Source organism: Myiozetetes cayanensis, unplaced genomic scaffold (genome assembly GCF_022539395.1).
Source record: "Myiozetetes cayanensis isolate MyiCay16 unplaced genomic scaffold, myiCay2020 scf7, whole genome shotgun sequence".
In the NCBI taxonomy this organism is placed as follows: Eukaryota; Metazoa; Chordata; class Aves; order Passeriformes; family Tyrannidae; genus Myiozetetes; species Myiozetetes cayanensis.
Genome location: NW_026087964.1, coordinates 47,791,985 through 47,819,962, shown reverse-complemented (window position 1 = coordinate 47,819,962; position 27,978 = coordinate 47,791,985). Strand labels below are relative to the sequence as shown.

At 40.3% G+C, this 27,978-nt stretch overlaps 1 protein-coding gene across 1 annotated transcript; it reads left to right on the top strand.

The window, feature by feature from the left end:
• On the top strand, positions 1–27,198 carry METAP1 (methionyl aminopeptidase 1). The gene is made up of 11 exons (XM_050337956.1): positions 1–142; positions 9,759–9,810; positions 11,839–11,951; positions 13,225–13,285; positions 14,409–14,500; positions 15,218–15,301; positions 16,814–16,952; positions 19,886–20,017; positions 22,383–22,526; positions 24,892–24,957; positions 25,134–27,198. Exons 1-11 carry the CDS (start codon positions 23–25, stop codon positions 25,292–25,294), a joined length of 1,164 nt encoding a protein of 387 aa, XP_050193913.1. The 5' UTR covers positions 1–22; the 3' UTR covers positions 25,295–27,198.
• The last annotated feature ends 780 nt before the right edge of the window (positions 27,199–27,978 follow it).

Here is a 27,978-nt window from a genome sequence, read left to right as displayed (position 1 = left end):
TCCCCCGTGGCCGCCCGGCAGCATGGCGGCGGCGGTGGAGACCCGCAGAGTCTGCGAGACCGCCGGCTGCAGCAGCGAGGCCAAGCTCCAGTGCCCCACCTGCCTCAAGCTGGGCATCCAGGGCTCCTACTTCTGCTCCCAGGTGAGGTTTTCCCCCGGCCCCAGCGCCGCGCTGCCGCGCTCCGGGCGTGCGGCGGGGCGCAGGATCCAGCTTCCCCGCGCCGGCTCCCGGCCGCCCGGGCCCGGCCCCGGCGTGCCCGGCTCTGCCTCCCTGCCCGCCCGGGCCCGGACAGCCCCGGGCAGGAGTGTCCGGTCGGGGACCCCGCACGAAGTTCCCCCTCTCGGCTCCCCGGTTGTTGGAGCCGGGGGTGCCGGGCCGGCGGCCCCGGGCGGGGCGGGAGCCCCGTCGCTCCTCGTGGCCGCGGGCGATGCGGGACTTGAGCGGGCTGAAGAGCAGCCGGGGCGTTCGTGAGAGGGGGCACGTGTGTTTGTCTGCCCGGAGGGGGGGGTGGTCCCCGTGCCCCCCTTAAAAATCAGGGCTTAGTGGGACAAAATGAGACGTGCTCATCAAATTCCAGCGGGTGCGCGTCTGTGTCTGTCTGCATCAGCTCTGGCTCTCGAGTTGCTCAGCTTTGATAGACACCGGGAAACTTGTTGCTCTGAAAACAGATTTTCTTTAAAATCATGATGTTTTCGGAAAACGATTTGATAGTCTTCCTTCTTTTTCTTTAATTCCCTTTTCTCTCCTCCTTTTTTTTTTTTTTTTAATATATGTTTTTGATGTTTTACCTTAAGGGTGCCAAACAGGGAGGTTCAGCTTAGGCCACATGTCATACAGCCACCAGTTCCCACGTGTGAATTAGAGAATTAAATGTATTCTGTAGGCCTCGGCCATCCTCACCTATTACCACAGTGGTGATGGAGTATGGTCCTTAAATAGAAAGAACTGTCTTATGACTGTTGAGTGGCGTTTTTGGTTTGTGGGTGGTATTTTCGTTTTTTTAATTAACTTTAAAATGCACAGTAAAATACATGGCCTAATCCTTTGAACTTTATGTATGTGTAATTTTTGTCAAAAACAGTGAGGACACGTATTTAATTCAGAGATTACCGCTGACCTTCCTTGTCACAATTATAGCTCAGGGTAAAATCACTGAAGTTTTGTAGATAAACATAAGAAAATCATTCAGTGCATCAGCTAGATTAATTTATTACTTTGGCAGGGTTTTCTTCTGAGTTAGGGTGTAAGCTGATAGTTATGGTTTGCATAGAACTGAGGGAAAACTTCCCACGTGCATGTGACACACCCACTGCACAGTTTCTGGTACTTTCCCCTGAAGTTTCTGTGCCATATGCTGGGAGTTAATGCCAAATTAGATCGACTGCAACTCAAAATTGTTCTGACGGTTCTGTATTTCTAGTTCCCATGTGGTTGTAGGATTTGCTCTGCATTTTACTACCCGTTTTGATGTCTCATATAAAACTCATCATAATGCATCTTCAGCATATACAAATGTTAGTTGCTGATGACAAAACTTTTTTAACAGACCAAACAGGGCAGTGTGAAGAGCTCTAGTTACATCTTTACTCGCTTCTTTCACATCCCCAAATCAGCTAATTTCATACAGGATGCAGAGATTTTTGTTATCTGTATTCTAGGTTTAATTCTTTTGAAATATCTGCTACTGTTGTAAGGTAAAGGGAATTACCTGAAATATTTATTGGCTTGCTAAAATAGGCTTCTGGATAACTGACTACATGCTTTTAAAGCTGTCCTGCCTAGAAAATAAAATACTGAACTGGGAATCCCACTTCTGAGTGACCTTGAGTGTGTTGTTCCTCCTCAATCAGTAAAGTAGGTAAGCACATGGAAGGTGCTTTGAAGGTTTTGGGGTGACTTGTTACAGAAGAGAGAAGGAAATTAACAGCAGCGTGTTTAAAGACAAGCAAGAAGCGTCATGCGCTGAGAGAAGAGTGCCCATGTTCAGCCTGTAGCAAGGACCCTTGGCACCATCTTAGTACCTTCTGTGGGGCCCAGCACGGGGCTGCCAGCAGGTTCCAGCTCTCCTCATCCATCATCTGGTGCGTACCATGAAGGAGTCTCGGGCAGTCCTCCACTGGTGTCTGGCGACCACGGGCAGGAGGGCTAGGTGAGGTGCTGCTGACGACCTGGCTGCCTGCTCAGATGAGCACATGACAGGTGAAGGAGATTAAAAGCCAGGAAATTTTCCCTGAACTTCCAGCAAGTTTCAGCTGACAGCAGTGGACTGGTTATCATCTGTGAATCTTCTCCTAAGTTCTCTCTTTGGTGATTTTCTTTCCATTGTGGTCTTACACACATAAATAACTGTTAGATAAGTTAGTGAGTGGACAGGCCTAGGATATTATTCCACCTCCCAGCGCAGCCTGTGTTGTAGCACCCAAGGATGCACACTTCTACTGTTTCCCTTAAGCTGAGCCACCTCTGGGGTTTTCAAGGCTTTCATTTAATGGAGTACATGCAGTTGCATTAATTCTTTTGCTGGTTTAGCTCCCCAAAGCTGTGCACTGCAGGGTCATAAACCACTTGGGGAACATGCTGCTGAAGAGTGTCCCAGTTTGGCCCAGCTGTAAAGTCAACCCGTCCTTATGGAATGCAGTGGTGTTAGTTGGGTGTGCAGGCACTTACTCTGGGCTGAGGGTGGGGTGGGAGTGACAAGCTACTGTGGTTTCCTTGAGGGGTAACAGCATCTGTATGGACATAGGCTCTGGTTAATTAACTGCCTGGAAGCCTGCAAGGACTTTTTCATATAGCCAAAACTCCAGTCAGAGCTAAGCCCAAATATCTAGGAGTTTATATTCTCCAGTGCTAAGAATAAACAATAGAAAAGCATGTACTGCTGTAGAAAGGTAACCAGCATGAAGCAATGTGGTTTATAAGTTAGTAACATATAAGTTTGCTAAGAAAAAATAATGCAGGAGGTGTAGAACTGAGAATCTCAGTGAAGTGTGGAGATTGATTAAGCATTATTTTTCATTACTGCACATAAAGAATTGAACTTCTTAAGTAGATTGCATCAAGACAATGATTTCCCTGGTGGATTTATCATTTGTGTTTCTCGTTTCCTTGAGAAAGGCCATTATTCTGGTAATTTATTTTTTCCCACCTCTCTGCATCAAAATGTATGCCTCAACAACGTGCCGTGAAAATACTCATGCTGAAGTACTTTGACATTCTCTGAGATTTCTTTGAGCCAACACTGTTACTTGTCTGGCTGTTGGGCACCTCGGAAACTGAGCACAGCCCCTGAATAATAGTTACACTTGTGGTCATGGATGGAGAGGGGGCCACGGCAGCCGGGTTCTGGCCTAGCAGGGAGGTTTTGAGCTGGTAGTGGAGACAGGGTAAAGATGGCATTTAGGAGTGGAGGAGCTCTGAGGTGGCGTGTTGAACCTTGGCATAATTTTTTATTCTTGCGCTTCAAGGTGTAACATGAGGGACTGTTCTGCTTTGGGGTTCTGCCTGCTGTTAACCCTTCATAATATTTTAGGCTAGTAAATCAAGTACTGTCACTACTGGCTACCTCCTTTCACTGTCTTGCTTTTTTTAGAGAGTTACTGCAGTGTTGTGTATGTTCATCATCTTATAGTTAGATAGAGTAACTCAGGCTCCCTTCTGAATGTGGAAATAACACAGATGTCCAGCATCGTGTCTCAGGCATATTGTTTCTCTTGCTAAGATGAATTTGCTATTGTGTAATCTACCTTACAGACATAGTCACTTGTGTGTAAATTGTGTGTAGGATACATAAAGTTTGAATTTAAATGGACAATTTACATTTCATCTATGTTTCCTCCAGAAGAGGCCTAATGATAAAGAAGGGGAAAGTAGTGATTGTTCTTGAGATCTCAAGCTACCATTTTTATGCAAACCTTTTAATTGTCAAATAGATCTCTTGTTAAAGATTTTGTGTTGCTTTCATGAAAACTTCCTCTCACATACTACTTACATCTGTATAAGTGTCTTGGACAAAACAGTAGGTTTTCTGTGGTGTAGACTGGATGCTTGTGTGACTCAAGGTCACAGTAATATGTGAAAAACTGTGGTCCTGGAGAGAAGACTGCTGTTGTCCCATCTCTCACTTTGCTGTTTCCTTTCACCATCAGTGTGTTGGGGGTGGGAAGTGGGGAGTAGTGGACCTGGATGTAACTATTTTTTGTCCTCTCTCACATCAGACTGTAGGACATTAAGTGCCATATTTCATTCTTGGTTCACTGTTCCTTGCTGTGCAGAAAATAGTCTAAAACCTGCTGCTTATATCCAACTGCAACACACAGGGATTACGTCGGGTATAAATGACGCTCGGCAGATACTGTCTTCTAGAAAATCTTTTCACAGATTTCCTTCATCAGGAAGTTGACACTCTTAATTGCCTATAAACCACCATGAATTCCTGTGCCTGAGCTAAACATCTGGTTATTGTTGAGGCACAAAAACTGAGCCCTCATAACTTTCTGAGAGTAAAACTTCAGACTCCTGTAGGCTGGCTTTCTGAGCTAGTGTTGAATATACTGAAAGGATTGTCCAGTTTTTCTGTATTTCTCTGTTCCGTTGTTCCTTCACTACTCTCAAAAATCACTCATATATCTCTGTAAATCTGAAGAGCTGCAAAATTCAGTCCCTTCCTCAAAGAAAGGGTTCTGTCGTGTGGGTTCCAGGAGTCTCAGGCTAAAATCAGGCTTTAGATGAAGGAGAAAGCTGATCTGATACCAACATGATGCGTATAGCTGCTTCCACTGGGGTTGAATCTGAAAACTCATATTTGACTCTTCTGAAAAACTGTCTATTCATGTATGCTGCTTAGGCTAGTTTGGGAATTTTGTACAGTTTTCAGGCCAGAGGCTGTATCTGCGGGCTTGTACCGCCCTAGAAGGATTTCAGCGTGCTGAAGAGAAGCAACTGTTTTATTTTAACATCAGATTTATTAACAATTGCATTCCTCAACATACTCGTATTTATGGATAAAATGTACAGTTAAGCTGTATTGTATGTAATATATATATATTTATCTATATATCTGTCGCTGATAGCCTGATATTTTTCTTAAACTAAATGCTGTACTTAAGGGGTTTTTTTGGTCTTCTGTTTTGCATACCTTCAAGGTATTTGGTTAAAAACGAGTTCTCATTAAGCAAAACTGCACGATCTCAGATTAAGCCCAAGACAATTTTACATTCTAAAGGACATGTGTAAATTCAATTAAAATGATTGCTCAGAATAATTTTAAATACAGTGTACTGCTTGGCACTGTTTTCTAGATGTTTGTCTGTTACAATTCAGGGTGTAATGGCATGCAAAGAGACAGACAGTCTGCCCCACAGTCTTGATTCCAACTGTCTTTTCTTTCTTTTTTTTCCTATAAAATAGGCATTTTTGGAAATTCATCGCAGTGGCTTTAAATGATGAGCACAGAAGATGGAGGGGATAATTCTGTGGAAGTTGGACGAGTTCTCTGTAACTGTACAGTGGGGTGGTTGTTGCATACCTGCTAATAGGTGTATTGACAATGTCAAGTGCTGGGTTGTTTAAAGCAGCCCTACCCGAAGGGGAAGGGGAGCCTGAAGAGTTGTGTCATCCTTAAGGTTGGAAAGTGCTGATAGAGGGTTTCCAGAGCTAACTTTAAATGAACTACTCCCATGCAAAGGCAGATCAGAAACACCATCTATGAGTACTGTGCTGTAGTGCCTTCATAGGTTTCTGTGCTTGGGTATCATAGAATGGCCTGGGTTGGAAGGGACCTTAAAGATCATCATCAGTTCCAACTCCCCTGCCATGGGCAGGGACACCTTCAGGATGCTCAGAGCTCCATCCAGCCTGGCCTTGAATGCTTCCAGGGACGGGGCGTCCACAACTTCTCTGGGTAGCTTATTTAAATATAGTTTGGTTATGTCTGTGCTACACAGGGGTTTGCAGTGTAGTAATATCCTAATCTTGGTTGATTTAGCATCCTTTTCTTCTCTGGAATTTGCAGTTCACTGTACTTTTCCACCTCTTAGTCAGGTTGCATGGATACATGAACCGAAAGAATAAGAAACTCTCCGTTATTACTGAAAAGATGACAATAAACATAGCACGGAAATTTTTTTTGCCTAATTAGTTCAATAACTGTTTTAAAGGGTTTTGTTTTGTTCTTTCAATGGCTGATTTCAAGGAAAAAAAAAAAAGCTTAAACTATTTGGTAGTGATCATTGTGTTAATAGTGAAAATGCATTATACTGTAAAAGAAATTCTGCTATGCTGAATGATTCTGTCAATATTTCAACCAGTAAATAGATTTTGGGGTGAGTCCTTAAGTTAAAAATCATTTACAGCAATAACATGGCTTCCACAAGTTGATCCAACACGAATCTTTCTGGATGGTAATGCTGGTTGTACCTTGGTTAACTTTTCATATATGCACAGGTTCTGGTGAACACTGAGTTGAGCTTGTTTGTAAACACAAAACTGATGGGATTGATTTAAGAATGGCTTGAAGCCAGAAATGTTGTTAAAGGTTTGAATATGTTGACAGCCTCTGTCTGAAAACCACGTATTTTTTGTACTTATAGAATAGTTGTACCCAGGATTGCTCTAAACATATCAAGGATTACCCCTCTGCCTTGTTTTTTGTCATACGTTTAATCTCTCTTCTTGTACAGTCCTCTCCTGTCCTGTTTGCTATATAAAAGCCATATGCCATAAAACCAAAAATGCTTCAGGTGAGAAGGGTGGAGGTATTAATATCAGGCACACTGATGGATAATGTAGTTTTTGAAAAGAAATCCAGAAGGTATTTGAAGAAACTTGAAGCCAAATTCTGTTGTTTCTGTGTACTTCTCCCTGAAGCTATTTAATATTTTAAAATATAGCCATGCAGTCTTACACGTTCCCTTTTTTCACCGTATCAGAAAAAAAATTCTTCATTTTCTTAATTTTAATATTAAAAATCACCCTTTTTTTTCCCTAGGTTTATTTAGTCATTGAAAATTTTCTATCATGACCTATATAGGACCACAGATGTATGGAAGAATTGTTAGGAGACAGGAAGGGCAATAGGAAGATACTGAGTAAATGTCTTAGGAGAAGGTTCAGTGAAAAGCATATTTTTTCCCAAAAATTTTCAGAAGGTGGCCCAGATAAGAGAAAGAGCGAGCAGCTTTCTTCCATAGCTTGTCAGGAAGTCTGAGGTATAGAAGGGGAGGATGCTTGCTTGCACTGTGCAGTGGTGCCTTGGTAGAGCTTTGTTGCCAGGGCTGTGATTCTCCAGCCCGTGAGATGACAGCTGCCGTATTTTTATCCGGAATTGCCGAGGCAGAGCTCTGCAGTCCTATGTAACGTGGTGCTTGTGCAGTAAGTTGTTGAACATAAATAATTTGTGTGTACCCGGCAAGTCCGGTGCTGATAGGAAGCGTATGACTGATCCTACACAAAATAGATGGGTTGTAGGTGGATGTGCAGCGTGTCCTTTGAGTGCCTTCCAAAGGTGTCAGACCGAGGCAAGAGATGCTCAGTAATTGTACACTGCACATGTAATAGCCCGTGCTCACAAAAAATGCCGAGGACTTACTGCCTCTGTGGGCTTGTGGCAGGTGATGGACGTGCACGCCCCCACGTGTCTGGGACATCCCGCTGTACAGCAGCTCGTGTGGAGCTGTGCTCTAGGAGTTCTGGCGGAGCTGCCTCTCCTCTGGAAATGGAGGGCAAGTAGAATCTGGGAAACATGTTTGGGAAAATTTAGGCTAATGGCAGCCTTCTGCAGGATCCTCTTAGGCTGTCCGCAGCTGCAGGGGATAAGAAGCCAAAATGGAGCCTGCTGTCTGGTTATGGTGTTGTCAGTGGTGCCATGTTCGCCTGGTGTTTTCTGGTTATGGACCATCAAAGAGGAAAAGACTGTTGGTATAGGACAAAGGAATGACATTGGAGAATATATCCCAAAAATTCTTGGGAAGGAGAGAATGAACTACAGCCAGTAATTACCATAGCTTCTGTATGTCTTCATTCACCAAATGCTCCTTTATATTCAAATAAGTGGATTCTAGGTTTGCATACCTAGTAGCTGCTCTAAGTCCTTAGTTGTGTAATCCTTCTGCTTCAGAACAGAGACCTCAGGTTTGAAAAGGGATTAAAACCATACCGGTGCTTCCAGTGCCCTGGAAAATAGCGTTTTTAGCTTTTTAATTTTTTTGTTAAAATAGGCCTCGGCTAAAACCTGCTCCTTTTCTCCCAACTCGCCAACAGAAAACAGAAATTAGTGCACTGCAAAGGCCTGTATGCAGGGGGTTGTACAGTAAAACCTGCTGCTGCTCGTTCAAAGGGACATTATCTCTGGTCATCCACAGTGTTGGTTTCAGAGCCTCCTGTTGCACAGGCAGACCATTTTGTAGCACCGCAGCACGTCTTGCGATGCTCCAGAGAGAGCGTGGTGACTCCTGGGATGTGGCGTAGGAGGCAGAAGACAACAAGCAACTCGTTTTGGTAATGAGGGAAACAGGACACAACAGGGTCTTTTTGAACATGGGCGTACTTGTGCACCACTGTGTTTTTGTGGATGCATTTTGGTAACTCGTGGTTGCAAGACTAACGAGGAAAAGGGGAGAAGATGGTTCTACAGGAGCAGACAGCTAAGACCACTCAGTAGGAACTATGAAGCAGGGTGGAATGTTATACACTGGGTTTAGTTTACAGATCTGTTGTCTTGGACTGCTTGAGTGTTGTATACATTAGGTTGAATCAGTTGTTGGCTCTGGATGGTAGTTCTACTACGATGATTCAGCATTAGTATTGTCTTTCCTTATAAAGGAAAACAGTTTGCTTCCTGCTTCTTTATTGTAAATGATTGGAATTAGCTGTTTCCTAATGGTTGTTTTGAGTGCACATAGCCATTGAATTAGAATTTCTGCTACAAAACCCGAGTAATTTGCTAATTAGCACCTTAAAGGATCACCTTTAATGCTGCCTTCTGCAGCTTTTCTACTTAAATCTCTCTCTTTTTTCATGTCTTTCCTTCCTCTTAGTCTTTCTTTATTCTTCTCCAGCTGGCAACCATTTCCATCTGCCCCTTTGCTGATTCATTGTCCCTGCAACCGCTCTGTTTGTGCTAGGGAAAAAGAGAAAAAGCCAGACTCCTCCACACTCTATTCTTGATTTCTTGATTTCCATTTCAAGTTTCTCTTCCTTTTTGCCTTTTTTTTTCCACATTTCCCATTTTTGTTCAGTAGCCCTCATTTCCCACCCTTTAATCTACTTCATTAGTTCCCCTGTGATTGTGCTGATTGGTTTCTTGTTTCTTTCCTGTGCTGGAGAGGGAGGCAGAAGGGATGCAATTAGCAGGAGGAGATGGCTTGTTGTAGGAGCCAAGGGAGTTGGACCATCCAGCCCACTGCAATGGTGTAAGATCAGGTACAGAGAGAGACTCTGTGCTTCAGCCAACCTGCAGCAACCATGGTGTTTAGTTCCTCATTAAAATGATAAGGGGACAATATTTAGTATATAGGATTAGATCAGTGTGTTTTACTACCATGAGTGTTTGGCTGCTCTTTCTGCCTATTCTGGTTAATAAACTTTTGAATGTAGTATTTTCTATTGCTAAGACTAGCAGTTTCATGCATGTTACTATAAGGGTTAATAAAATCACTCTTCTAGGTTTCTTTTAAAATATGATTGCTTCTCTATTTTGTGAGGATGACCATGTTAATGCTACTTAAAACACGTATTTATATGGGTTTTTTTGCAATTCTAGGAATGCTTTAAGGGAAGCTGGGCCACTCACAAGTTATTACACAAGAAAGCAAGTAAGTTCACTCTTTTTTTTAATCCATTTTAATATTGTTTTCAGTTGGTTTTGTCCTGTGCAGTGAGCTCTGGGTGGCCCTGCTTGAGCAGGGAACTGGACCAGATGACCTCCAGAGATCCTTTCCAACCTCAGCTATTCTGTGCTTCTCTGCCTAAGAATGGTGTTGGGTTTTTCCAAGATGTGGGACACTGGATTCTGCATATCCAAAGTTTTGACCAGTTTGTGGTAATCTTAAGTGCTGCGTAAAATTTCAGAGACAGAAGTGCACAGAAGTCTCTGTACACTTTTCTATTTGTATGAATTATTGCTTGAGCTACACTGGCAGGTGTATGAGCAGAGAAAGAAGGATGCTGAAATAAAGGGTAGGGAGAATAATAAATCATTATTGGAAGACTTGTTCCTTCATAGCATTTTGGTATCTACTGCAATAAAAGACAATAAAGTGGGAAATGTCAGTGCAAAGTCTTTGTGATCAGACACTTGGTGTGTTGGAACTCGAGCAAGTCAGAGTGCAGCTTCTCTGTACATTTGGAGTGTACGCCTTTGGAAAAAAAAAGGGAAAATGCTTGTGTGCATGGTGCAGCCACTGATAGGAGGAGGTATCATAACTAGGATTTTCCTGAGTTTAAAGGTAATAAGACTACCTGTATGCCTTAGTTACAGCTGGTAGCTCTGGCAGACAAGTACAAGTAGACTGGTAGATTCTGCCTTACCTGAGTAGTGAAAATACTCCATGAGTTTAAAAGAAAAAAGAGAGCAGTCCTTAGTTCTGCCCTGCTTACCTCCTCTCCCCCATCACCCTGCCTGTCTTCATTAAGACCCTGCTTTAAAGGGAGGTAGGGCGTGTCAGAAATTCAAATCCTCAAATAATATACCTCCTTTCCTAAAACACAGTAAAGCTGCTTTTTCCATGATAAATGTGGAATGATAGGTTTGGGTTGTACAGTCAATTAGAAATTTATTCCTTTGTTCTGCCTTTCCAGTGTAGGGATCTCATCTCATAGTTCACACTTGCATTTTGTATCCTATTACTTTGTATCTGCATGGATGTGAAAAGGTTTGGATTTTTAAATTACTATTTCTGAGCAGTTCATCTAAACTGAATATCATGTGAGCAGATGGCTCAGATGTCAGCCGCAGAGACTGAGGAATTCACAGTAGGGCTTGCTATGGCAGACCTTGTGCCATCTCTTCATCCTGGTGAGATATAAAAAGAGAAAACAAACAAGTTATCATGTTACAAGTTAAAGATTAATACTACCATGCTCTTTCTTAACCCTTACCTCCTCTTTCTGAGTAAATATTTCTCCTTTTGGTGATGCTTGCCTTTACATAAACACCTTCAATCTGCCCTCTGCGGACTGTGTTATTTGTGAATGAAGTCAGTCACTGGACCACATCAGGCATGAATTTCACAAAGTCAGGAGAGCTGGGAACCTCCAGCAGTTTGGGACCATCTTGTAAGGTGTGCACACTGCTTGTCCAGAAATGCAGAAGTGGCAGCACCTGCACTCCCTTCATCAGATCTGGAGAGGTAGCAGGCTGCATGTATTGAAACTGACAGCTGCGTGGCCTCCTTCCCACCTCAGGTCATTTCTGTCACTGGGTGCCAAGAGAGATCAAAGGAAAGGAACGTTCACCTAGAGTGCAAGAGTGTTAATTGAAGGGATGGTGAGGGTCTCTGTAGAAATACGCTTTCTCCCAGGAATGAAAACAAGCTCTAGGTTATGAAACTACAAATGAAGAACAACTTAATTACTACACTTCATTTGTGAGTTAAGTCCTGACATTCCTCAGTTTGTGATTGAATAGAGTTGGAAACTTGTGAATTTCGAATGTGAAGAACTTAAGGGCGATACAAAATGATAACTTGCTACTTACACTTTCCTGTATCAGTATCTAAAATGCCAGAATGATCTAGACTTACGTACTTCTAAGTCATTTTCTAGACCCCACAGTTCTTATTCTTAAGTAGGACTGATTTTGCTGCTGCAATTTTTTCCCCCTTTTTTTCTTGTCTTTTCAGAAGATGAAAAAGCCAAGCGTGAAGTATCCTCATGGACCCTGGAAGGTGACGTTAACACAAATCCCTGGTCTGGTTATCGATATACTGGTAAACTCAGGCCACACTATCCATTGGTAAGCAAGCAGAAGGTGCCACACTTTACTCCAGCACTGTTACATTCCATAGCAACTAGTGGATCGCTCCTGTCCTGTTTACCTCCCACATTTTAGCGGAGAGAGGAAAGCTTCTTAAGCAGTCTGAACCTGATGGCAGGGACATGTATGACTGTCCTTATTGTGGTTCATTTTGATTTAACTTGTTCTCTTCTTATATTTAAAATTAAAGAAGTGGGGTAACACGCATCAGTAACAGGCTTAAGCTCATACCTTTCAGCTCTGTCTTTTGACATTTATTTTCCAAGAAAGCCACTGCTAGTTCAGATGATGTCTCCTAGCTGTTTACTGTCCTCGCCCATTATGGAGCAGTCTGTTTCAGAAAAACTCAGGTGAATTAATTTAGAGTTTAAATGAATGGCTTGAAATAATCTGGTGAGTGAACTGGTGAACAGCTCTTCTGAAGGAACAGAGGTTAGAGTAATCTCCAGCACTGAGATGTTGAAGAACAGCAAGATGTCAGTAAGACCTTTGGCTGTGAAAGGTGGGTTTAGAAGATGATGACCTCAGTAGAGCTGTGTTTTTTAATTGGTGCGAGTTTGTATATGGAATAAGCCGAAACTTTTTTACAGGAATAATGGTGTTTTGCTTACATTTGTCTTTTCTAATTGACCTGTGCTGGAAATGCTGTCCCAGTGGCATCCTCGCTATAGTCTTTTCCATCTGTTGCTGGTTTATCAGAGAACAGATTAGCAGAGCCTGAGCCCATGCGAGTTTGTTAGTGTCGTTGGAGAAAAGGGTGTTTTGGATATTTCACTGGCCAAGTAATTTAGTGTTATCACTGAACATTGGCTTTTTTGTCTTCTGACTGCTTCAAACAAAACTAGTGCTAATGAATACGGCGATGATTAGAAATAGCAATCTTGCTGGAGAGGGGAAGGATGTATTTGGAACCAGTGCACTTGTACTCTGGAAAGTAGCAGAAAAAAACACTGCAATGTAACGGGGATAATACATTATTAAACCAATTTGATTTAGTTTTAAACATTCAGGTTTGATTTTTACAAAGGCGTGGAGTTGGATACTAAAAGTTGTATAATATGAAGGCAATAAAGAGTAACAGGAGAGTGTTTGAGAAGTGAAAATTTGAAGTGTTCTGCAGTGTTTGCATATGTCACAATCTTTTCTAAGTGTACTTAACCATATTTTACTGTATTTAATTTTGCTGTGTGAGTTTTTGTGACTATAGTAAGTGTTCTTGCAACCTAACCAACTTTGCCTGTGATTTATTTAGACACCAACGAGACCTGTGCCAAGTTATATTCAGAGACCGGACTATGCTGATCACCCACTAGGTAACTTGAAACAAATCACAATTATGGAGTTTGCTTTCTATTCTTCTATTTTCCTTTTAATCAAAAAAGCCTATAAAGCATGAAGGAGATACTGGAGAAGGGAACCTCTTGTATGTATTCTTCTCGTTGTACTTCTTCGCCTTGTTAACTTACTGATTTTTCAAAAATAATGGTTACAAGTATTTTGAGGAAGCCCAAAGTTTGTACTGTGTTATCTTTGAGAGGTGTTCAGGGAATTTAAAAAAACCTCGGACATCCTAGTCCTGTTGTTGACTTCATAACAAACAACAATCAGTTGACTGTCCCAGGTTAATTCTAAGCCATTCTCAGTGGCATCAGTGTAACTGTAGAAAACATGTTATGAAATAACAAAACAAAAACCTGCAGTAAGCCACTTCCAGGAGAAAACTCATGTATGAGTTCCAACTATTTTTGGACACGGAGGGAATGCATTACTTGCTTATTGGTTTGTTTTGGTATTTTCCCCTTTTGATATCAGTATTTGTACTTTGTATTTCCTCAAAGAGCAGCTATAAAGTATGTTAGCATTTTTTTTTAATCTTACACTGTTCTTTAGTTATTCTTTACAGAATGTAAGTATTTAAACACCACAAAATATTGTATTTTAGGGGGTCGTTCATCTCTAAAGCTGAGCTTGCACAGAATTTGCTAGGAAGAATTTATGTTTTTATCAGATGGTTACTGCTGTAGTATAATCAGATATATTCACAAGCTCATATAATCCTTTACAGCTCTTTTAGAATATTATTTATTACTATTTATTTTCTAAAGGCAGCTAAAAATAATTTTCTGTGAATAAAGTAATTTCCATGTAAATCTGATTTTTAAGGTTGCATTTATGCAGTAGGTGAATGGGCCTTCTGAGCACATGTGGGCATTACAGTATTGTGGAAGGCTTATGAATTCAAGTTGATCTGGATAATGATGATAATACTGTGGTTTGGTGGGCTCGTTAGTTTAGTCTGAGGTGAGAAAGTCTGTACTTCATTGCCATTGGTAAGCTAAGGAAGTTGTTTGATTGGACATGTGTAGTGATTAATCACTCCTCTATATATAACATGGGTTTTTTCTTTCTTTTTTTTCTTTTCCTCCCCCTTTTCAGGAATGTCTGAATCAGAACAGGCTTTAAAAGGAACCTCTCAAATAAAAATACTGTCATCTGAGGATATAGAAGGGATGCGAGTAGTGTGTAGGGTAAGAGGGTTTTGATTTTTGTTTCAAAGTGCCTTTATTCTTTAAAAATCTGTAGTGATTTTACCAGTTTGTGACAGCACATTGGAGAGTACCAACTTTCAAACCACTGTAGAGCATTGAAAAACAGTTCGGGAAACTTGATATTTTCTTGCTGTTCCTCTCCTTGTGGCTCCTAATTCACAGTATGCTGTTTTACAAGCAGAAAGATGACTTTTATCTGTTTTCTGGCTTTGTTATTAGTGGTGAGACAATCTGTGGCTGAGACATCATTACTGTTAAGAATATGTTTTATAGTGCATAAATGAGAACAGAACTTTTTCCTCTCTTAGAGTACTGAGTAAAAACTAAAAAACAAAAGCAAAACAAAGGCCTATCCCTAACAATTTTTTTAAAAAGAGCTGTTCAGTTGTAATCACTTCCTTGTGCATGAAGTCAAACTTTGAAATGTATTTAGGTAGTCTGATTTAAGATTATGGTATTCAAGGAAATTGTGGCCAAAATCTTCTGTGGGGTATTTTCAAACCTCACAGAGGTGGTTTAGTAATATAACCTGCAGACATCTCAAGGTCTTTCTAGAGCCCAACTCCACACAGCTTTCCTAGCAATCTCAGGGTAGCTGTCAAAATGGATTGCTAATCTTCTGGCAAGTGGTCCTGGCCTATTTAAAATAGGCCAATAGATCAATTTTAAATCTATTTTAAATTGTTTTATTTGCAGCTTGCTAGAGAAGTATTGGATGTTGCTGCTATGATGGTGAAACCAGGAGTAACTACTGAAGAAATTGATCATGCTGTCCACTTAGTAAGATTACTTTATTTTTCTTCTGATGTTTTAAAGTGCTTTCTTCTGTCTCTGCTTTTGAATGATTGTTGTGTGGTTTTCTTTTTTACGTGAATTCCTTTTCTTTATTTTGAACTGTTTCCCAATTTGTAGGTAGTGGGTAGTGCAGATGTTAGAAATGTGCTCCAGTGCAATGGTAGGTTCAAAATGAGTTAGAAACTCAGGGGCCTCTCCCTGTATCAGCTGCTTCCATGTTTTCTGGCTTCAGGTTTCTTCTAAGTTTCTTCACCTGCTTTCTCAGTTAGCATTCTATAATTTGCTTTCTTATAAACCGTTTTTTTATGCTCCACAGATACCGTTATATAAAGAACATAATTTGTAGGCCACTGACTTCCTGTGCTCTCTGTTGTTGGTTAAAATGTACAGAGGAGAAAGTTCAGTTATTTATGATTGAGAATCAAAACTGAGGTGCCTCAGAGAGAACTGAAACAAGATTTTTGGTGCAGTCAGACAAACTAAAGCCATAGTCCAGTGAAGTATTTGAAATACATGTTCAAGAATTTTCCTGGCTTAACTGTTCATAGATATTTGAATTGTGTGATTTTTTTTTCTTTGCTGTCTTTTCTGTGAATCATGTAGTTCAATAATTGAGGATGCATCTGTCCACTGTGGGGAAGGCAATGATTTTGTTACAGTTGAGTTTGTTAGAGAGCTTTGTGGGTTTTTTTAATCTGCATTTGCAGCTGTTGAGCCACGATTGTAAGGGACTTACTCTGGTTTCATTAGGCTAGAGATTTCTGTTGAACTGTATTAAGAACCAAATTATTTGCTGAGGCACAGTGTCTGATATGAACAACTAGTAACTAAAATGGTGTTACCCCTCCTCAGCAGTTTCTGGAAACTTTTGTGTGTCAGATTGTTGATACTGACTGATATCCTTAATTGGTACTTTGCAGTTTTTAAACAGTATTATTTTTTTAAATTAAAAAAAAAAAAAGTTAACACATTATTTTTGCTCAGTATGTCACGAAGTGTATGTATGTATATGTAAATATATATAAAATGTATCCATTTTGCAAAAATACCAAAAATGCTATTAGAGTGCCAGGGAAGCAGCTTAAGGTTTTAAAGCTAGGGGTGAAAGAGCGGTGCTAAATGTTACTTTGCTTGTGTGTCTTGTAAAAATACTTAAGAGTCTTAGACCAGGTGCTTAAAAACAGTAATTGAAAAATGACTGTTTTTTTGACTAAGTAAATATTGCCATGCATTGTTTTAAACCTGAATATTTCAGCATTTGTAGTTGAACATAAAAATGAGCAGAAACAAAATTGAAGTAGTTTTACTTTCTTCCTGGTAAGAAATGCAAAGCATAACAAAATTCTGCAATGCCAAGAAATGCTTGATGAGTCGTATTTTCAAGAGTCAATGCTTTTCAGCCTGTCATTCTTACCATTAAGCTGTTGTTTATGTTTTTTCTACCTTTTTTTCTTTGTACAGAACTTACTAATGTAAAGTGTAAATTCCTCTATTTAGGCTTGTATTGCAAGGAATTGCTATCCTTCCCCTCTGAATTACTATAATTTCCCCAAGTCGTGTTGTACGTCAGTGAATGAAGTGATCTGTCATGGAATTCCTGACAGGAGGCCGTTGCAGGAGGGAGATATTGTTAATGGTAAGTGCTGTGAAAATCGACCTTCAGCGTTTCTACCTTCTGTCCAGTTAAAACCATGCGGTGAGGTGAGGTTTCACTAGCAGGCAGTGTAATTGAAATAACTTCTTAAGACAGGCTTTTGTTCTTATTTATGAATTAAATTTTGCTTTTGCGTACTTAAATTCGTGAGTTTATTTAATAAAATAACTTCAGAAGTTTGATCCGCTTTAAGGGCTTTATAATTCTTCTGCCCAGTTGTTCCAGGCTGTATATAGAGCGAATAAAATGTGTACTGAATTATTCAAGCTGGATTAGTTCTATGTGAATTCTTAATTAGATGGCTCTAGATCCGTATGGTTTTGCTATGGACATGATGATTATGATGACTGTAAAGGATCCTAATGGTGAAGTATGGTACAGGTGTGTAATGAAAAACATATGGGTTCTTTTGGAGCATCCTAACAGTACCAGTTGCTTTTTGCTCATGGTGCTTAAGGTACTTACACCTTCTTGGATGGTGAGGGATACTTCTGTAAATTACTTGACCCTTTTTTGGTTTTGTTTTCATTTCTTCCTGGTTTGGCAGTAAAAATTAATGATGCTTGTTTCATACAAACACTTGCACCTTCTTTGATTGCATTGGTTTGCTTTTCTTTTATCCATAAACAAATACCCAGCATGTCCTAGGCTTTGGCCTGCCTCTAGAAACAGGTTGGAATAATTTTAGATCATGAGATATTTGATATATATTAGCATGTAATAACAGCTACTAAGTCTACATCTTAGTGCTGTGAGTACCAGCCTTTTCAGAGCAAGCCTCATGATTGCTGCCCCTTTCCAGGGGAGGTTTGGTCTGGCTGATGGCTCTGAGCTGTAGTGCACATGTAACAATGTGTGCCAAAGCTCCTTTTATCTTTCTTTAATTTCAAAGGTGATGCCTTTGCACAGGTCTCTGTTGTTGCCAGCTTTTCTGGCATTGCTGGAGTCCAAATTAAGAAGCCCAGTTTATAGAACCAGTAGAATGGTTTGTGTGGGACAAGACCTTAAAGACCATCTAGTTCCAAGCCTCGTGCTGTGAGCAGGGACACTTTCCATCAGACCAGGTTGCTCAAAGCTCCATCCAGCCTGACCTTGAAGACTTCCAGAGATGGGGCATCCACAACTTCTCTGGGCAATGTGTTCCAGTGCCTCACTCTCACAGTAAAGAATTTCTTCCTAATACCTAATCTAAACCTCCTTATTTCAGTTTGAAGCCATTCCCCCTTGTCCTGTCCCTACATGTACTTGTAAAAAGTCTCTCTCCATCTTTGTTGTTGGCTCCTTTCAAGTACTGGAAGGTTGCAATTAGGTCACCCTAAAACCTTCTCTTTTCCAGGCTAAAAAATACAAATTCTCTCAGCCGTTCCTCACAGGAGAGGTGCTTCATCCCTCTAATCAACTTGATTGGGTTCATCTACTACTGTGTCTCCACTATTTGCTTGCCAAGGCTGTACCTCAGCCTTAGAGAACACCTTCTGTAAGAGGATTTAGTCATATCTTTGTCCACATCCCTGCCCCTGACTGCAGTCGCTCAATCTTGGAGCCTTCTATTCTGTTTTGATGAGAAAGAACTAGCCTTCCTTTTGGTAAGGTAGTGGCTCAAAAGTCTCTTTAAAAGAAGGAACAGAACAAGTAGGAGATAGGAAAAGTACTTTGGAGGGAATGTAACTAATCAACAGTTACAGGGAAGTGCCCATCTTTCTCTTTATTTGAAATGCTTTCTGCTGCTGCAAGCCATGCCAAAGTCCAATCAGGATTTTGGAATCATAGGAAAATGTCATCTGGAAGGTAGTAGTAGGTGATGTCTAGTCCAGCCCCTTGCTTTGAGCAGGGCATCCTAAGATCTTGTTATCCGACTGTTGCCTGGAAGCTGATCCTTAAAGCAAGGTCATCTGTCTGCAAAAGTGAGATGTTCCGACCAAATCTGACAGAGTCCAAGAGGAGGTCTTGTAATCATGTGACCTGTAGAGATGGACTCTTTGCAACAAGTAGTCTGGACTCTGTGCTAAGGAGCCCTGATAAACACTTCTATCTGCATATGTTACCAGGGTGTTGGTTTCTGTACGGTCCTGTTGTTACGTTACCAGATTTGTACACTGGGCAAAATGTTCCTGTAGTCCCACACAGTCATGCAGGGAGTATAGCGTAACCCTGCACATGCTTCCATCCACAACAGGCAGTATTGTTCTCATGGGGTGTTAATTTGATTCCTAAATGTTTGCCAGCAGTACAGATTTACTGTTGACACCAGTATGTGGTTTCCCACATTTTCCTATGGAGGTTGTACTGGTCTCTCTCAGTGGCTCATATACCATATTCCTAAAGTATTATTACTCAATACAGTTTCCTTCAAGACTGTTGACCTGTGAGAGGGTCTGCATCTTGATTTCTTTTTGAATAGGAGAGCAATAACTATTCTAGTGGATTTGGTGCTCTAGCAGCTATTAAACCTAACAGATGACTGACAAAGACTTTAAAACACCAAAGTACCCATTCTACCACAGGAGGTCAACTTGATATGCAAAAACATGATTACATACCTTTATAAATTTAATTTCCCTATTAGTGCTGGAATGAATTCTAAGAAGGTATTTTAACTAGGTAAATCACCATGGAGCAAACAATTTCTCTTTCCTGGAATACCAATTGTAAGCTTGCTGTGTCTGTGTTGCTTTGGCGTGGGATTTATTCACGAGCCCCCACCCCACTATCTTATTAATTAATTTCGTAGAATCTACAGGATAAGCATGAGACACTTGATTCTGCTGGAAGAATTTACATCTGGAATTCTTGCGAAGTAACCTTGACTTCACAGTTAGAATACCCCATTTTCACGTGTTTGTGTTTGTCCTTTCACAAATCAAGAAGTGAGGAATACGGTGCTGATATTCCAACATGTCTGGTGTTCTCTGCAGTGGATATTACTGTCTATCGCAATGGCTACCATGGAGATCTGAACGAGACGTTTTACGTTGGAGAAGTTGACGAGGGTGCAAGGAGACTTGTCCAGACAACTTACGAGTGCCTAATGCAAGCCATCGATGCAGGTAAACCCTTGGACCAGAGCCTGAGGCGTTAAGGTTTTGGTTCTCAAATGTGATTACTCGTATTTGCTATTTCCCAGAGTGACTTTCTGTTGCTGCATGCAGAAGCACTGGTGTGTTGTCACCAGCAGATGATGGATGCTGTGTAATACAGTGATCCTTCAAGTGACACAGTTCTGTGGGCAGCGGTTGCAATTTCTGTTTGGAATGTGGGTTGATGAGATAAAATGTACTTGGTGCTGAGCTGACCCACAGATGACGATGTTTACATGGAAACAGCCTTTTTCGACTGTTAGTTAGATGAATAAGACACCCTTGATATGAGTAGTTTAGAGAATGTGACAAGCAAAGTGTGTTTTGGAAGACCTTACTTTTATAATTTGTGTGGTGTCACACAGTGGACCAGTAAGGTAAGACACCTTTTGAGTGGTTATTTCATAAAGCAAGTTAGGAACTCTGGATTTTTCAGCTGTGGGAATGCGCCAGAGAAGACAGATCCATATCCTTCAGTACCCACAGAACTTTAAATGTGTTGCTTGGTTATAACTCAGGACATTGAGGCGTACAATGAGAGAGAAAGGTAACTCAATCATGTTCAGCTTCTGAAAATAAACCCCAAAATCTCCAAAGTCCCTGGAAATACTTGTATCATCTGTGTCTTTTATACCCTGCAGCTTCTTAAAATCCCCAATAAAATTTACTCCCTTCAGGGCCTCTAGAGACTGAAGTTTAAGGTGTTGTATAGGAAGACTTTAAACTTGCATTTAATCAAAAGTAAATGAAAAAGAGTTATAATGAAAATAATTTTGGTTATTAATTTGGAGACAGCTAGCCAAGCTGAAAAGACAGAAAGCCGTAGGAATGATGTCTTGTGTATGATCCAAAAAAAAAAAATACTGCAGAATTGAGCTGTGAAGAATGCAGATTATCTGTTTATGTGGGATTATTCTGAAATGACCGCTTTGTTTTTCAGAGCTAAACCAGAACAATGTTTATCTTTGCTCCTGTACTTTTATTTTTATAGCAAATGTTACATGTGTTGTCTCTTATCTTTTTATTTTCTGGCTTTGATGTATAAACTATGACAGAAATTCCCCTTTGTGTTCATTATAATGAGATTTAAATTCTCAGTGTAAGTTTTCTTTACCATCTTTTTAGATGCTGTAACAGGTTTTAATGGATTTTAGACATTACCTGCAAGTAGGGATTCTGGCAGCACGTGTCTCAGCTGTTAAAAAGGGTCACCTCTCCCCCTTCAAATCATCTTAATTTCTTGGCATTGGACCAGCAGAGCTCTAACTAGGAGAGCTTTAACTGGGAGAGCTGTATGAGAGAGAAGCAGAGGAGTCCTTGCTGCATTGAAATGAGTTGCCTGTACTGTCAGACCCAAGGGAGATGGTACAAAACCACCAGATTAATCTCTTGCCTAGACTTTATTTTTTTTTTCTTTTAAACTTTGGGAAAAGCATGCACATTTCAGTAATCTGACTTTCTTGTTATTTTCTGTAAATTTAACATGGGGATTTCAGTTGTAGTTGCTTACATTAGCAGAGAATTGAATTAAATGGTTTATTAATGTAAAATTTTAGCTTTATGTGAACTCTGCTTAAGATGGCTTTGCACAACCACATGACATTTGGTTCCCGAAGGAACAGCGTATACTCAGGGAATTGTGAATGCTCTTGAAAAAGCATTTACATAATTTTTTACTTTTAGTGGCTCAAGGTTGCGTTTGGTACGAATCTTCATTAGCTGATGGATGAAACACTGCTGTTTTTATGATATTATTACTCCCTTATCAAAGTGAATTTCTCACACCATTTTCATGTATTTCAAACTCTTTAAGGCTTCTTAAAGGGCTTGTCAAAAAAGTTAGCCCTGAATATGAACACACTTACTTGCTGTAGCGTTGTCACTGAGAATCTTGTCTAGGAGTAGAAATACCATTTTCCTTTTTTTTTTTTATTTTATACATTCTTAGTCCTTTGTGTACATTTTCCACACAGTAGTAGAGGGATAAGTGTGTATTAAAATATAGTTCATACATTCATTGCAAGAAGCACTGCAGCTCAGGGTGTGAGAGCTTACCAAGTACTTTGCAGGTTGTTTTTAATTTCAAACTTTGACATCCTTTTAATGTCAGCATTTGGATCCATGAAAGGAAGAAAAAAGTGTTCTTGTGGAAAAGGAGTTTTCTTCCTTCTCTCTTGTTTTTTCATTTATATGAGACCATTTGCTCCCTCTCTGATGTTATTGCACTCATTTTTATACTTACTGGATTAGGACATACAAGCCATGAGGTGGTGTTTGATGGTTATGTTGAAGGAAAGCTCTTTAAATTTCCATCTATATCTCCTTAATTTTGCAGTAAAACCTGGTGTTCGGTACAGAGAACTGGGAAACATCATTCAGAAACACGCTCAGGCAAATGGGTTTTCAGTGGTTCGGAGCTACTGTGGGCATGGAATCCATAAACTGTTCCATACAGCCCCTAACGTGCCACATTATGCCAGTGAGTATTCATTCCCTTTGTGCTGTCCTGTAGACAAGAAGGGGTTTGCAGTGAATGCACTCAGTTTATTTCTCGGTTATATTCTGTTAAAGTAGCATGCTGCCTGACAGCGATCAAGTTAGCATTTTGGCAGTTGGGAATTATTTTTTTTTTTAAACTCTGTACTGTAGCATCCTCTGTGAACCTAAATCAGGTGAATATATTACATAACAAAACAATCTGTGCCTACACCAAAGGTAAGTACTGGTGAAGTGCTCAAAGTTTTTGCCTGAATTCTTAACTGAATTCTCTTGGACATTCTTGTCTGACATCAACAGGCAAATGTTTCTCCCCTTAGAAGGTCTAAGCAAAAACTTACTCCCATTTCCAGATGTAAATAAAAACCCTTTTGGATAGGATAGGTGGGTGTGGTGTCTGAATCCGGATCCTGTTTTCTTTACGTTTCCTCATTTGAGTGTTGTGATCTGGTGCTCCTGGAAACTTCTTTATAGTGTGTGGCAGATGAGGAACAACCCCAGCAGTATTGGTTTTTGGAAATACCCATGGCCCCATAGCAGTTTTTCCAGCAGGACTAAGGAATAACAGCATCCACAGAGGCAAAGGAGGGAAACTTAAATGCCAATGGACAACTAAGGATAGAGTGACTATCAGGAAGGTGTAATGAACAGTTCACACTCACTTCACCTGTAAAATTTCCCTGATGGGTCACTTACTGCCTCAGACCTGACAGGTGCCTCCATGTTCCCATCTCCTAATGAGCTCTAACACATTGTGGTTACAGACTATTGATTCCTTACTTTTCATGTTATTGTTTTCCTAAGTTATTTTTTCAGAGAACATCTGAAAAAATCTGTTAATTGTGGGGTAAAAGGGTGTCAAGATGCCTGGTGTGTACTGTTTGTTGTGTAAAATGAAGAAAATCTGGATTCTTTGGAGATGGAGAGCATTTTATACCAATTAAAATTCAAGTTGAAAAATGGAAATTGCTCTCTTTCCTGGCTATTTGGAACTTTGAACTTTTTTTCCCCTCCATTGAGCAAAAATGCCTGTTACTAAAAAGAAAGGTGCAGGTTGTTTGTTTTTTTTTTTCCCCTGGTATTTTTAAATAGAGATTCACAGCAAAAACAAAGTGGAAAGATCTGAGGGACTTAAAGGCTCATGGAGAAAAAGAGATAAAAAAATGCTGCTGCTTATTTCTGGCTTACTATGAAAGGAGTTTGAAAAGCAAAAAGCTCATTTTACAAGCCTTTGAATTATTTAACAAAAACATGAAAGCTACAGGGAATAAGGGACAAAATTTGTTCAGATGCAGAAGACCAGAAACTTAAATATAAGTATTGAGACAAGAAATACCAGCAGATGATTGAGACAAGACCTTTGAAGTAAAAGAAAAATATTCTGGTTGCTGTTGTGGCAGCTTGATGTCTTGAGATTTTTAAAGGCTCTAGGTGGTTGAGGTAGTTCAATAAATTTACACAATTTAAGAGTTAGGGGGATGGGGAAATCTGCGTGTAAAAATTGATGCAAATTGTCTACAGCACCAAAGTAGCTTGGAGCTAATTGTTCCTGTGCAATCCTGGAGTCTGTTCCAGCCCTCAGGCTGAGTCACATCTAAGCTGCACTGCCATTCTAGGTGAAACAGGGCAGTGGAAAAGGGCTGAAACCTTTCTTTAGTCAAAGTACACTCTTGGAGTTGTGCTGTGCTTCAGTTCATGTGCCTCCACATAAATTTTTTTGGTGCCTGTAACATCAAATAGCTCCTGTCTTCTTGTCCTGGGTGCCTTGAAATTCTTTGCTATTTTATGTTAGCTAAAGAACACAGCATTATCACTCTGACACTTATGACCCCATTACCCAGAGTTAGGAGGGGGGGCAGTGTGTCTTTCATAAATGGAATCACGGGATTACTTAACTGCTGTCATATTTTGACCATTTACTGGAGCTAATGGCTCAGTGGAAACAAATAAGGATGTTTCAAGCCTTCTCTGGGTATCTTAAGTGCTTCTTTTTATTGTTTTGGTTTTTTTTTTAGTAATGTTCTTCATTATAGAAGTGTTCAGAAATTCCTGTATTACATTTGTTCGGTGTTTTTATAGAGCTAGAGTTGAAATTCTAGTTGTTGGAGAGAAAGACAGCAGTTAATTTTAAGCTCCTTGAGTAAATATTTCAGTACTGGGGGAGGGGGGGAGAAGGAAAGAACTAAAGGAAATTTTAATGTAGAAGCAAAAATGGACAAGTGAACAGGTCATCTTGGAAGGGCTTTTCTGACTTTGCAGTATTGCCTCTGTTTTATTCTAGGACAAGGATTCATTCATTTACTGAGATGGTATCCCCTTTTCTAACTTGAGTGTTTATTTTATTGCAGAAAATAAGGCAGTTGGAGTCATGAAGCCAGGTCATGTATTTACAATTGAACCAATGATCTGTGAAGGTGAGCAATTTATCAACAGAGTAAAATGGTTACTCTGGCTTACTTCTTAAGTAGTGATGGACCAGGATGCTGGTTCTGTTCTGTGTAGTTGACTGATTTTTTCCAATCCGTTCTCTTTGGGGAACTGTTATCTGTTGCTTTGAAGACTGGCTAAAAGTCACCATTTCTGTTTTTAGGTGGTTGGCAAGATGAGACATGGCCTGATGGTTGGACTGCAGTGACGAGAGACGGAAAGCGGTCGGCCCAGTTTGAACACACGCTCCTGGTCACCGACACAGGCTGCGAGATCCTGACCCGGCGGCTGGATAGCATTCGTCCCCATTTCATGTCCCAGTGAGAGCCCAGGCTGAGCAGGGAGATCGGAACGATACATACCTATATTTTTTTTGTCTCTGTACTATGCATTTTTTAAAGAGTACAGAATAGAAAGATTTCATCCTTTACTTTGTTCTCAGTGATTGTAGATAAGAGGAGTATCTTGAAGAACCTGACCCAATGTCTGGAAAAGCAGAGAAGAATTTAAAGAATTTCCTGCTTTCCTACTACCTACAACACTCACACTATATTTTTCTTTTTTCTTGAATTATCTCTTTAGCACCTTCCTTCCAATTAGGCCCACAATTGCTTCTGTTGCTGCCATGAGATTAGCTAGAAAAGCGTGGGTAACTTTTCCCACCGGGACTTGATATTTTGGGATCCAGGTTTTTTTCACCACTTCAGTGTGCCCTGTTGCTCTTGGCATATGAATGGCACCTGAGATTTTAAGCATTTCTAGTTCCAAAGACTTGCTTCTGCAGATACTGTTCTAATGGGCTGGGCCTTGTTTGTTTATCAGTTGAGAAGGAGGCAGAAGGGAGAAAGACACACACATCCGAGAGCAGCCGCCCTTACTTCTGTCCCCATCTCTCTGCTGATTGCTTCTGTGGTGATTCCAACTGTAGGTGACACGCTGTGTTAATGGCAGGACTTGTTTCTCATGCTGGAGATTTGATAGTATGGGCTTCCTACAGAGAAAATTAATAAATCCTGTTCTATATGCAGCTCCCTGGAATAAGCTGCTTCTTGGCGAAGCAGTACTTGCAGGCAGCCTCCTGCTCCAAAAGCTTGGCGAAGCTGCTGTATCAGACTTGCCTGGGTAAAGGAATGAAACAAGAACCAAAAAGGTCCCATGATTCATGGGATCCCTTACGTGTGTGTTAACTGTGGGGCGTTTCTTAAAGGTACATCCACAGTAGCTGTGGGGGAGTGGATTTGCAAGACTTAAAGTGAAATGAGTATATATCTCAAAACCAGTCTGAGTGTGTGAAAATGAAACATGTTCAATGCTGTATTTGTTTTCTTTTGGTAATTTTTAAACGGGTCATTTTTTTTCACCCCTCGGTTGAGTGAGTTTTATGCTTTTGGAAAGTCTTAGGGGGGCAGCTATGAAAACTGATCTTTTTTTCCTCAGACTGGGTATAGAGTGGGCAGTGTTAGTATATATACCCCTTTATTTTCTGTTAATGGGTCATGATGAGCTGGAACCTGTTATGTTAAGGAGAGTGGATTGATTAGACCTCTCTTCTCTCTGTCCTTTTTTTTTTTTTTCCATGTTCACTTCTCTTCTGTAATCTTTAGTTTCTCTGCTGAGGGGATTTATTTCTTCTTCTGAATCGTAATGAAAAATTTTTCAGACCCCACTGCGGACTTAGTCTTACACCACTGTAATGCAAGAAATAAACCAATGCAGACATTAAATCATACAATCATGGGCACAAAATACACCTTTTACAAGGTGTACTGTGGATTTGTTGCCACAGACCCAAGAACGTGAAGTACTGCATACCCTTGGCTCCCCTTGGCACTGCAGAATTTCGGTGGGGAAAAGGGGTCAATTAGTGCTTCACAGAACTGGACTCTTGTACTCCCAAATTTGCCAGAAAATGTCTTCTCTGCCCTGAGTGCCTCAGACCTCTGTTGCTGTAAGAGTATTATTGCGATGTTTTCATTACCTTTATTATTATTTTTAATTATGCAGTAAAGTGACCTGAAATGATGCATATAGAGCGTGTGTGTGTGCATATGTGTGTGCGTGTGTGTGTATAGATTTTTAACAAAACAGAGTGTAGTACTTGAGTGGATTTACCTGTGTTGAATGAGATGTACTGGGGAGATGACTGTCCTCGAGGTTTGCCCACCATATCATTCACTTGAATGGCTACAACGGTCTTGCCTTTTCTATGTGTGTGTGTAAGACTGGGGTGGGGGGTGGGGTGGGGCTTCATTTTTGGTCTATAAAATAAAAGTTGCAGCTGCTTTTAACAGAAAGAAACTTTTTTTTTTTTTTTTTTTTTTTTTTTTAAATCCAAAACCAGACATAGAATTTTCAGTTATATCCGGGTTTGCCAAACAGGCAGGTGCACGCGACCAGATGCAGCCAGTTAAAACTCACCCTTAAACGCACACATGTGCCACTTGAATACCTCTTTGTTGTTGCACCAATACAACCAAATTTAGCACTGCACATTTTTAATACAGGCAGTCTATGATGCTATGCATTTCTGCCTATAAATGGAAATCACAGCATGATACCTCCTTGTACTGAGTCCATACTACTACAGTATTTTTAAAAGACTGGAAAGCTTAGCATATATACCAGTTCTTTCAACATGAGAGGGCACATCAGCCTTGAGAACAAAATAAATAAAACTATTGTGAAAAGCTATTTTTCACCTATCTAGTTGTATTTTTGCTTGAACATGACATATTAGACTTGTGCTGACTGGACTGGGGAAATTAAATATTTTTGACTCTTACATAGTTGCTATCCACTTAAACAAATACAAAACCCAACTTAAATCGGGTTTCTAATACTATTTTTAGAAATTATTTATAGAGTTTTGCCAAAAACATAATCCTGCAATTAGTTCAATATCTTAAAGTATTTTCCCATGTAAGAGACTGTGGAAATTCTTCATGCTCTTTCTGCAATTTGACATGAATATTTAAAGACAGAAGATTTGACAGTATTGAATAAAAGTA